The sequence below is a fragment of the Diabrotica virgifera genome, chromosome 4 (assembly GCF_917563875.1).
Source record: "Diabrotica virgifera virgifera chromosome 4, PGI_DIABVI_V3a".
Classification (NCBI taxonomy): domain Eukaryota; kingdom Metazoa; phylum Arthropoda; class Insecta; order Coleoptera; family Chrysomelidae; genus Diabrotica; species Diabrotica virgifera.
In genome coordinates this window covers 163,849,261-163,861,418 of record NC_065446.1, presented here as the reverse complement: position 1 = coordinate 163,861,418, position 12,158 = coordinate 163,849,261, and the positions used below count along the sequence as shown (strand labels likewise).

General features: G+C 35.2%; 1 protein-coding gene across 1 annotated transcript in view; it reads right to left on the bottom strand.

Annotated features, from left to right (window-relative positions):
• LOC114335320 (zinc finger protein 260) overlaps positions 1–12,158 on the bottom strand; it is a 115,790-nt gene that overhangs the window by 2,218 nt on the left and 101,414 nt on the right. The window contains exon 8 of the mRNA XM_028285541.2: positions 6,029–6,350. Coding sequence (XP_028141342.1) covers positions 6,029–6,350 — 322 coding nt within the window. The remainder of the gene's footprint in view (positions 1–6,028; positions 6,351–12,158) is intronic.

Here is a 12,158-nt window from a genome sequence, read left to right as displayed (position 1 = left end):
AGTGTCATTAGAACATCAGTGCCTTGACTAGAGATCTCGGACCGTGTATCCGAGTCTGTCACCTTAACATCGAGGGCATAAGCCAGGCAAAATGCCAAGTGTTGCAAAAAATCCTACACGATAACGACATTGACCTGGTTGCCATACAAGAGACCCATACTGAAGACAAAGTCCAGCTTGATTTAAGGGGAAAGATACCTGGCTACGATTTACTGGGAGCCACCTATGATAAACATTACGGCGTCGCAACCTACATTCGCTGCAATATAGAAAATGGTTTCCTACTTTCTGCTTCCAATGAAAATAATATACATGAAGTAGTCACCAAGATTGGAGATATTACGTAGTTAACATATACAAACCTCCAGCCACTACATGGAACCCAGAAGTGCTAAAGACTCATCCACATCCTACTATATACATCGGCGACTGCAACAGCCACCACGAAATGTGGAAGTACACCACGAATGATGAAAATGGGGAGGCACTAGTAGAATGGTCCGAAGAGCAAAACACATATCTAGTTTTTGATGCCAAAGACAGAGGAACATTTAAATCAGCTGCATGGAGAAAAGAATATAACCCAGACCTATGTTTTGTCTCAAAAGATACCAATGACAGACCACTAACAACTGCGAGAAGTGTCCTTGCAGACTTCCCACATACTCAACATCGTCCGGTGCTTATCACCATCGGAATATCAATTCCAATAATTAGATCATATCCTCGGCCCAGGTGGAATCTTAGAAAAGCAAACTGGAAGAAGTTCTCTGAACAACTAGACCGGACCTTGAGCTGGGTCCCTCCAACCAGCAAACATTATGAGAGGTTTGTGGGCGCAGTAATAAGCACTGCCAAGAAAACCATCCCTAGGGGGTATCGCAAAGAATATGTGCCTGGATGGACTGAAACATGTGAAGACTTATACACGAAGTTTCTCGAAAGTGGTGACCGAGAAATAGCCGATGAGCTTTTACACAACATCGATACAGCTAGGCGCCAAAAATGGATAAAGACTGTCGAAAACCTTGACTTCAAAAAATCAAGCCGGCAGGCATGGTCCTTGTTGCGGAAAATTGGAGGAGCTAACCAGCTGGAATCCAGAGAGTCTAAAATGTCTCCTAACAAGGTTGCCTCCCATATAGTATCTCTATCCAGAGCTCCACGAGATCGAACACATACTACCAACGTGAAAAGAGACTTAAGGGCATTAAAACAAATGAACAGAACGAACTCCGAATATTCAGCAAGAATACTTATTTCTGAAATCACACATGCGCTGAAAGAAATGAAATCAGGTAAAGCACCTGGCTTTGATGGTATCCATCCAGAGTTCTTGATACACAGTGGTGCATACACGAAACAGTGGCTTGCAATGTTCTTTAATGATATACTTCAGTCAGGTAACATTCCTTTCTCACTTAAGCGAACAAAGATAATTGCAATTCCGAAACCGGGCAAATCAAACGATAAGCCAGAAAACTACCGCCCCATAGCTCTACTCAGCATGGTATATAAACTATTAGAAAAGCTTCTCCTCAACAGAATTAGTCACAGGATACTAGAAAATGTCCCCATTGAACAAGCTGGCTTCCGCCCTCATCGAAGCTGTACGGACCAAGTGCTGTCATTAACAACTTTTATAGAAGCTAGTTTTCAAAAGAAACAAAAGACAGCAACAGTATTTATAGATCTAACAGCAGCATATGATACTGTTTGGAGACAGGGATTAATATATAAACTGGCCCGCATTATCCCCTGCAGAAAGATAATTAACCTCATTGACAACATGCTGACCAACAGAGCCTTCCAGGTTATAATGGGAAAGGAGACGAGTAGACAGATGAAACTTAACAATGGTCTTCCACAGGGTTCTGTCCTTACCCCTTTACTTTTTAGCCTCTATATTGCTGACATGCCTGAAACCGAATCTCGGAAGTTTGGATATGCTGACGACTGGACCCTTGCAACAAGCCACCAATCTTTAGAAACTACAGAAATCACTCTCACGAATGACTTATCCATCCTCAGCGAATACCTTAAGAAATGGAGACTACAGCCAAGTACTACAAAAACTGAAGTATCAGCTTTTCATCTAAACAACAAGTTGGCAAACAGAGAATTGCGAGTGTATTTTAATAACAAGCTGTTAAAACACAATAAATACCCGAAATACCTTGGGGTTACTCTAGACAGAACGCTCACATTCAGAGAACACCTGACGAAAACAGCAGCAAAATTGAAAACACGCAACAATATAATACAGAAACTCTGCGGCACTACATGGGGGTCCACAGCATCAACATTAAGATCCTCTGCTCTTGGCCTGATATATCCGGTGGCAGAATACTGTGCTCCAGTGTGGCTAAATAGCAGGCATACCCACCTGGTCGACACCCAACTAAACCGTACTATGCGTATGATAACAGGCACAATTAAGCCCACCCCTACAATGTGGCTACCTACCCTTAGTAATATAGCACCACCCAACCTACGCCGCGAACATGCATTGGTTAAAGAATATAACAAAATAATGGACAGTCGCCAGCTTCTAGTCCACAACGACATCCCCGATATTCTTGGAAACCGTCTCCGATCCAGGTTACCCCCTCTACAATCTGCTCAAGCGCTGCAGCAATCCAACTTTGACTTAAATACCCGATGGAGAGAAGATTGGGAAAGTAGGACAGATCCACATTACCATAGTCTACCGGACATCATAGGGAAACTTGGCGAATTTGAACGTCCCCGTAAGATTTGGGCAGCCCTTAATCGAATTCGAACAAACTGTGGAAGATGCGCCGACTCCCTCGACAGATGGGGTAAACTCCCCTCGCCTTCTTGTGACTGCGGCGCTGCAAGACAGACGATCAGTCACATTGTTCAGGACTGCCCACGCAGAGCATACACAGGCGACCCTATAGACTTTGTAATGGCAACCGAAGGGTCAATCGAATATATAAAAAAATTGGACATCTGTTTGTGATGCATTGTATAATGCATAAATCTAAATATGTTCTGTGATATACTTAAGCCATACGCTAAATAAAATAAAGTGCCTTGCGAACGGTTATTTTCCAAGGCAGGTCTAATTATTTCTGATTGAAGAACTCGAGTCAATTATTAAAAGGTTGCTATTCTGAAATTTTAATTTATAAGTAACAAATAGTAACTAATAAGTATTTCTAGCAAATACTGGTATTTAAAGTTTACTCTGTATTTAGTTTTTAAGAGGGTAAGCGCAAAATTTCGGGCCAATACTTTTTAAATGCATTTATTTTTTTCGAATCCTAAGAAAACTAATAAGTATTTTTGAAAAATTTAAACGCAGAATAAAAGATTACATTAATACCGAGGGCCGAACGTCCCTGAAACCTTCTATAATGTGTATTTTAATAAGTTACAGGGGTGAAAAAGAAGAGAAAATTGAGTGTGACTTTTAATTTCAAATATCTCATTCAAAGGACACTTTTTGTTTATTCGAAAGGACTTTCATCCCTCGATAATAATGTAATCTTTCATTCCCCGTTTAAATTTTTCAAAAATACTATCAGTTTTGTCAAGATTCGAAAAAAATTAATGAATTGAGAAAGCATTGGCCCGAAATTTGGCGCCTATGCTCTTGTTAGATTTTTTACAATTAAGACAATGAAAAAAACATCAAACTATTTATTAATGCAAAATTATTTTCATTACAAAAACTACTTTTTGAATAAAATTGTTTTTATGCATTTTAGCAAACCTAATTTTATAATCATGACCTAGACAAAATAATAACACGTGTTGAATTTTAGAATGGTCCATAATGACAACATTTTTTATTCGGAGTTTAAAATACGACTATTTTGTTGCCCTGTTAAATCACAATCACAGATAAAAATCACGATCAGTTACATTTGATTGCAAATTCTCAGTTTGGCCCACCTCTAGCTAAGAATAAGATAGTATACGCTGTGAGCTCGTACGTAGAGGGGATATTTATAAATTCGTGAGCGCCAGTAGTGACAAGTCTGTAAACGTTTACCGGAAATTTGACATAAATGTCAATGTGATTAATTTCAAATTAAAATTAAAAACATTAATTATAAAAAGTATTAGTTGATCAAAGCTGTTGTATATATTTTTACCTTAAATATACTTACGTTTTAAATACTGAATTTGCGTTTTTTAATGTTCTGTAATATGTAATTATAAATTAATCTTGGCGCCATCTACATGATAATTGTGAAAGTATCCGAAGTAAGAAATTAATATTTCCTCAATAGAACGTCAAAATGATTAGCAAAATCTTAAAAAAATCTATTACAATTTAATTACTTTTTAGCGTTGTAAATATTAAGCGATAACAATTAAATAATAAATTTAAAAATTACCAGTGAAAGTTGAATTAGTAACCGCTAGGAGCGACACCAGCGAAGCTCAGAGCGTATAACCCGGTGGGACCGGTTACTACTTAAGGGCCCGCATCTCGCCAAGGAATAGAACCGAACCGACTGCGATTGACTGCATGCACAAGGCAATTGCAGATCCTTTTAGCTTTCTATGCATACGCGGTACGAATGAATTATTATTTTTATAAGTTTATGGATATGTATTTAAAACATATAATTTAACCTATAATATTGTTCTGAAGCTATTTCTTTGTGGCGTTTATGTAATTTATTATTCTAAATGGGAAATAAGCCACAATTTAACTTAAAAATGATTTCATTCACGTTTCGACTTCCATTTCGGACGTCGTTGTCAAAATACAAAATATTAATTAATTAAACAAAAATGTTGTTGCTTAGTAAAAAAAATCTAATAATAAATTGCCGATATGAATGAGGTAGATTAAATTAAATTATTAGAAGAATTTTTTTTACTAATCAACAACATTTTTGTTTAATCTATTAATACTTTGTATTTTGACAACGACATCAGAAGTGGAAGTGGAAACGTTAACAAAATAATTTTTTAAGTTAAATTGTGGTTATTTCCCATTTAGAATAATAAATTACATAAACGCCACAAAAAATAGCTTCAGAACAATATTTTAGGTTAAATTATATGTTTTAAATACATATCCATAAACTGATATAATAATCCATTCGTACCGCGTATGCATAGACAGCTAATAGAAGGATATGCAATCGCCTTGTGCATGTAGTTAAATAGTTCGGTTTGGTTCTATTCCTTGGCGCGGTGCGGACCCTTAAGTCCGATTATTTACTTTCGGGTCATTCGGCTGGGCTCGCTACTAGTAAACTCGTAAAAAGAGAGATAGAAGGTGGAGGTTCTAGTTCAAAGATGTTGTCTACAGGCCAATGTTAATGTTGCTATGATTTCTGGTGTTAATGTCTGGAACTTTTATATTGGTCCACTATTTCAAATGCAGTTCAAACACAGTGCCTTAAAAGCCTATTTTCCGTTTTTCTTGGATTTATACTGTATATGTCAAAAAATCATAATTTAAAAATAAAAATCGACCTGTCTTGTAATTTTTCTCCGAAGTGGAATATTCTCGAAAAAATGAATTTATTCCATAACTTTAAACCTCTCTGTATATTTTTGAAAACAATTAATCATAATGATGTTTCAGTAAATTTATATTTTACATGTCCGAATTGCAAAGTTTATCCGAAAGAAGAAACTTGTTAAAATGAATACTACAGTACTCCATAATTCAATGAACGATGAAATTCACTTTCGAGTCATGTTTTTTATTATTATCATAGGAAGCTTTAGAGTTCTATTTCATAATATAATTATGTTAGCTAAAGTAAAGTTGTAATTAATATTGTAAGAATTGATAACTATGTCTTCATTTTGGATATTGATTTTTATTAATATTTGTTAACTCTCCAACTACAGTTGTTGTATTCGATGTTTATTTAGTGTTTTTTGCGATTGTGTGTGCACAATTTTTATTTTTTGTGTGTTATAGTATGTGTGTATGATTTCGCTTAGTTTGAAATTATTCATTTTATTTTCAAGTCACTTTCATCGCCAGAGCTAATAATAAAAGCTAAAAAATATTTATACTTACGTCGTTCCCCGCTATGGGACAACATATGCCTAGCTACGTCTTCTTTTCTAAAGAAGGTCTTATCGCATTTTGAACAAGGGAGTGGTTCCGCTCCTTCGTGCATAAACTTGATGTGCGTGGTCAATCGCAGGTTTCTATTGAAGGCTCTTCCACAATACTGGCACGTGTAGGCATTTTCTCCGGTATGGTGGAATATATGTGCTCGCAACTGCGAAGGCTGAATGAAAGATTTTCCGCAGAATTTGCACTTATGTGGTTTCTCGCCAGTGTGGGTACGATAATGACGATTAAGAGTCTCTTTGGCAGCAAATGTTCTATCACACTGAAAAATAATGATTTTACAAATTACGACACACATTTTACGAAACGGTAAGGTCGACCGTACACGGACAGCTTCAAACAGTTGAGATAGACTGCTCCATAGATAAAAGTGTTGTGCATGCCTCGCGCACTCTAGTAAAAAAAATGTAATCGTACTTAGTTTCCTTCCGATTTTACAGAGGCGCTGATGCCGGCATCGTGATTGGTGGAACATGACTTTTGACAAATCTTGCACTGACTAGATTTTGTACGGGATTTTCGAGAAGACGCGTGCCGCCAGAGATCCTGCGCTGTCTGTGTTCAGTCATTATGGTCGGTTATTTTATTTTGTGTTTGTAGTTTGTTTGTGTCACCAGAAAAAGATATTCAGTCGTGTTTTTTGATATTTTTGTTATATTGTAATCGAGAACCTTTTTAAAGGTAAATTTTTCTGATTGTAGGTACCTACTGTTTATCCAACAGTTTTAAAAATTCATTTTATTTCGTGTTTTGTTGTTAGGTCTAATGGCTCCGATCAGCTGTTGTGTGCAGACGGTGGAAAAATTCAACAAGTAAGCATATATTTAATCCAAATTAAATACTCATATTTCTATGTAAAATGTCACATTATTGTATAAATAAATAATTAAGAAACAAAAGTTGTTTGTGTTTTACCTTTATTGTCCACTTGAATAAAATATTAAATATTGGAAGTACCGTATGGAGGCTATGATCACAGAATCTAGCATGGAGGCTAGATTAAGCTACTCTTCCTATCCAATCAACAACAGGAACGTTTAAAATTTCACACCTATCATGTGTCGAAGCTACAGACCACTTATGTGGAGGCCAGATTTGTAGTATCCTTCCAATTAACCAGGTGCTGAAATACGTGACATATTTTTTGAAGAGTAAGATCGCGTTCTACTCAATCACACAACACTTTTTTCTATGGTGTTGTGTGATTGGGTAGAATGCGATCTTACTCTTCAAAAAATATGTCACGTATTTCAGCACCTGATTAATTGGAAGGATACTACAAATCTGGCCTCCACATAAGTGGTCTGTAGCATCGACATGATAGATGTGAAATTTTAAACGTTCTTGTTGTTGATTGGATAGGAAGGGTACCATAATCTAGCCTCCATGCTAGGTACATAGCCTCCATACGGTACTTCCAATATTTAATATTTATTCAAGTGGACAATAAAGGTAAAACACAAACAACTTTTGTTTCTTAATTATTTATTTATACAATAATGTGACATTTTATAAAGAAATATGAGTATTTAATTTTGATTAAATATATGTTTACTTGTTGAATATTTCCACCGTCTGCACACAACAGCTGATCGGAGCCATTAGACCTAACAACAAAACGCGAAATAAAATGTGTATTTTAAAACTGTTGGATAAACAATAGGTACCTACAATCAGAAAATCTCTACCTTACAATCAGAAAAACTTACCTTTAAAAGGGTACTCGATTACAAAATAACAAAAATATAAAAAAAAAACACGACTGAATATTATTCTTTTTATGGTGACACAAACAAACACAAAATAATAACCGACCATAATGACCATAATTTAATGACCAAATGATTGAACACAGACAGCGCAGGATTTGTCAAAAGTCATGTTCCACCAATCACGATGCCGACATCAGGCCTCTGTAAAATTGGAAGGAAACTAAATACGATTACATTTTTTTTACTAGAGTGCGCGGGGCATGGACTGCTCGAAGCAGCGACCGCGCCGTTAACTATAATCTTATTTTGCTGCCGTACACACGACAGATCGAGCAGTCGCGAGCGCTTCAAGCTGTCAACAGCACGATGAAATTCCATCATGCTGTCGATAACTCAACGGCGGTTGCAAGGCGACAAGCGACAACTCTACTAGTAGTCAACAATCCACCGATTCAAATGTCGACGACGACCGCTCGAGCTCTCCGTGTATGGCAGCCCTAACAGTATATTAGATTGAGAATGCACTCCCAGTCTAAACTTCGAAGTGGTCACATTAAAGCTTCGTTTCATATCAAGTCGAAGTCAAAATCTGATCAATGTAGCAAAACATTAATTACTAAATTTACTATGGTTTGTTTTTAAACCAAGAGGAATAAACTAAAAAGACGGAATCACACGCAAGAGAGTCACTAGAAAAATCACCAATTACACATTCTTTTTTGTTTGATCCATATCCATAAACAATATATTATACTAATACGTCGCTAAAGAGTTCTAAAAACAACGGTTTTTTATATAAAAGCAGACTAAAAATCTAAGAATTAAAGGAACAACGCGGAAATCACAAAAAATCGATGTGAATTACTCCTCCTGGTTTAAAACCAGTTTACCTATAGAAAGTTATGACAGTTCAGTCGACAGAGCATACAAGTTAATTTATTAAGAAAGTAAATATTTATTAGTTTTACAGTAAATATGTCTTGTTACTTAGTTAAGAAAGATAGAAATTATTTTCATTTATTAAACTTTTTTAATAAAGAAAAATTTCCCACTCAGACGGGATTCAAACTCACGACCTTTGGGTCCAAAGGTAGGCTCTCACCAAGCCGTGGAGAGGTTAACACCACCTTTGATGTTTGGGTGGACAGATTTCTTAGTGAAAATCAAATTTATGTCAACCAGGCAAAGTGTCAAAAATTTAAAATGGAAATAATAGTACAGGATGATAATTATAATAGAAAACACTGTAAAAACAATGTCATAAATTATTTGTTAAATTTTCAGAAAAGAAAACTTTACTTTATCACATATTAAAACTGAACTGGACAAGTGAGGTACAGATTGAAATTGGAAGATGACTTGAAGATTGTCGCATATAAATAATTCCAGGTAGTTCCTATAAAATTTAACATAGTATCGCTCCATATGTGACCATGAGGCTTAAGAAAATTAAGAAGAGAATTCTCTTGACTTCTTGTTGTTTCATATAGAGGTCGCTACTAGCGTACTGTGACGCTACAGGCTGCTCACGACCTGGCCTATTTATTATAATTTTAATGTAAACACTTCTGAAGTAAATTCTTTTAAAGTCGTAAATATTATTTAACCTTTTTCGAGACGTTGTTGTTTATTTCTAGAACATTGTATTCCCCGGTTATAGATAAATGAGAAATTTAAAGCTATAGACCAATTGGTGTACAAATGGTATTACCATTTGTACACCAATTGGTCTATCGCTTTAAATTTCTCATTTATCTATAAACGGGCTATAATAATGTATAAATATGGGTTTTTGGAATTAGTAGGGCAGTTGTGAATTTGAAAACGTCGGTGTAGTTTGATATGTAACGGGCGCGGTATATTGTAATTAGATAAATTATTAGTTTTAGTGTAATAAATAAATTACATATCCTAGTTTGTAAAATAAAGGATATAAATTCAGTGTTTTTTCATTTGTTTAGATGTAAGTTATTAAAAAAAAATAGAGTCAACTAAAAGACCTTGTATATGATACTTGTAAGGAAATATTGAAACTTTTTTTGTCTTTTCATTTTTTTATTTAATAATCATGAACAAAACCATTCCTTACAATACTAATAAAACGAAACGAAACTATTTAATATCACATGTTTAATTTGTTCCATATAAAACAATGTAGTAAAAGACATCCAATAATGCCAACTATATGTGAGGGAATAAATGACGTCACAGTCACGCACGGAGCGAATGGAAAAGTCTAGCTTTATCTTTACATAATCATGGACAAGAAAACATTATAATGTATAATGTGAACTATTAAAAACAATATACTAGATATATAAGATCTTAGATACAGATATACTATGCTCTGATTTTAAACCAGGAGTAATTCAAATTTACCGCGCCGTAATGCGTGTTAGTAATTGGTCCAACCTCGGGCGAGTTTACTCCACTGTTATGAAATTTTGACACTAATGACATCTATGAAATTTTGACGCTATTTGTATTTCATAGGCTAATTAAGTTATATCAGCGAGTTTTTATGTCTTATGCTTTATTTCTTTAATTTTTAGAGTTTTAGTCTGCTTTTATATATAGAACAGTTGTTTTTAGAACTCTTTAGCGACTATTAGTATAATATAATATTTATGGATTACAGTCGAAAGGCCGATATGATCACGTGATTTTTCTAGTGGCTTTCTTTCCAAAAACAACCAAAGAAATATCGTTCTACGTACCACCAGAAATTGAAAATGTTTATACATTTTTAAATAAATAAGACATTAAATCAGGAAAATGTTTGCATCGGCGGCAGCATACCCCACGCACTCTAGTAAAAAAATGTAATCGCATTTAGTTTACTTCAAGGCCATATGAGGCCGTGCGAAGAGCTAATTTCGTGCTTTCGTGCATCATGGAACATGACTTTTGACAAATCTTGCACTGTGACCAGTGTTCAGTCTTAGTGTTATTATGGTTTTATTTTGTGTTTGTTTGTGTAACCATAAAAAGAATAATATTATTCAATGGTGTTTTTTGATATATTTGTTATTTTCTAATCGAGTACTTTTTTAAAGTTAAAGGTAAGTTTCTCTGATTATATTGTAGAGTATAATTTATCCAACGCAGTGGCGTGCTGGCCATATAAATGAATCGGTGCAATCACCGAGAGGCCGCGGCCTATTGAGGCCGGTCAAATAAGTTTTTTTCACAAAAAATTTTGGATGTAACAATTTTTTTTAATTTCTAATCGAATGATATTAACAAAACATTTAAAAAAAAATATTTTATTTCCATATAGTGTTCGAGCCATTTGCATAATATTGCATTAATTCCATTTGTCTGTTTTATACACACCCTGTATTTCAAAACAGTTAAAATTAAGGCGTTCAGTTGAGCCATGAATAGGTATTATTCGGCTGATAATATAAACACATAACATAACAGACTTTTACACAAAATACGACTCAGCAATTGTATATATTTTTTTAGATATATTATGTGTTTCTGGGAAAAGTTCGTTAACTATTTTTGGATGTTTTCGGTTTTGCTGAGTGGACACAACCAGGTGATGTATCTCGGTTATCTTGAAATTAGCGAGGATAGATCTATTAGAAATAATATGTTTAATATAGATTTTATAATATTTTCTATAAATGGAAAAACAACTTAAAACAATCTGCTATGCAGACGATGCAATAATAATGTCTCAAAGTGAAGATGATTTACAACGTATCTGTCCCTCTTGTCGTTTCCCCATTACTGAGGATCGTGATTTCTTCCAATATTCCTAACAATTTTATTCCATTGGTCTCTATCTTCAGCTGCTCTAAGTGCTTTGCAGAGTGACTTTCCAGCTGAATTCTTAATTTGGTCGGACCATCTAGTTGGTGATCGTCCTCTTGATCTTCTCCCCAGAACGTTTCCAGAAACAATTAATATCTCCAAACTATCGTCACCTCTGTGAACCACGTGACCGAAGAATTGTAGAATTCGTTACAGACATATTGTGGACAGACTTTTTTTTAATTTCGAGTTAGTTTAGAATGGAAACGTTTGTCCTATGAGCTGTCCAAGGTATGCGTAGGATTCTTCTCCAGCACCACATCTCAAAGCCATCCGCTCTCAAAAGCATCACACTTGGACTCGAAGAGTTTAAGTCTCTGCCCCGTATAGAAATACTGAGAATACAAGGGCATTCACCAGTCTCATCTTGATATTTTGAGAGATAGATCTTTACAAACTTTAGTTAGGCGACTCATCGTATTTTTTACAATACCAATACGTCTCCTAACTTTTGCTTCACAGTTACCATCATCAGTTGTACTAGACCCGAGATAGACAAAGGTGTTTACTATTTGGTATTCCTGTAACATGTT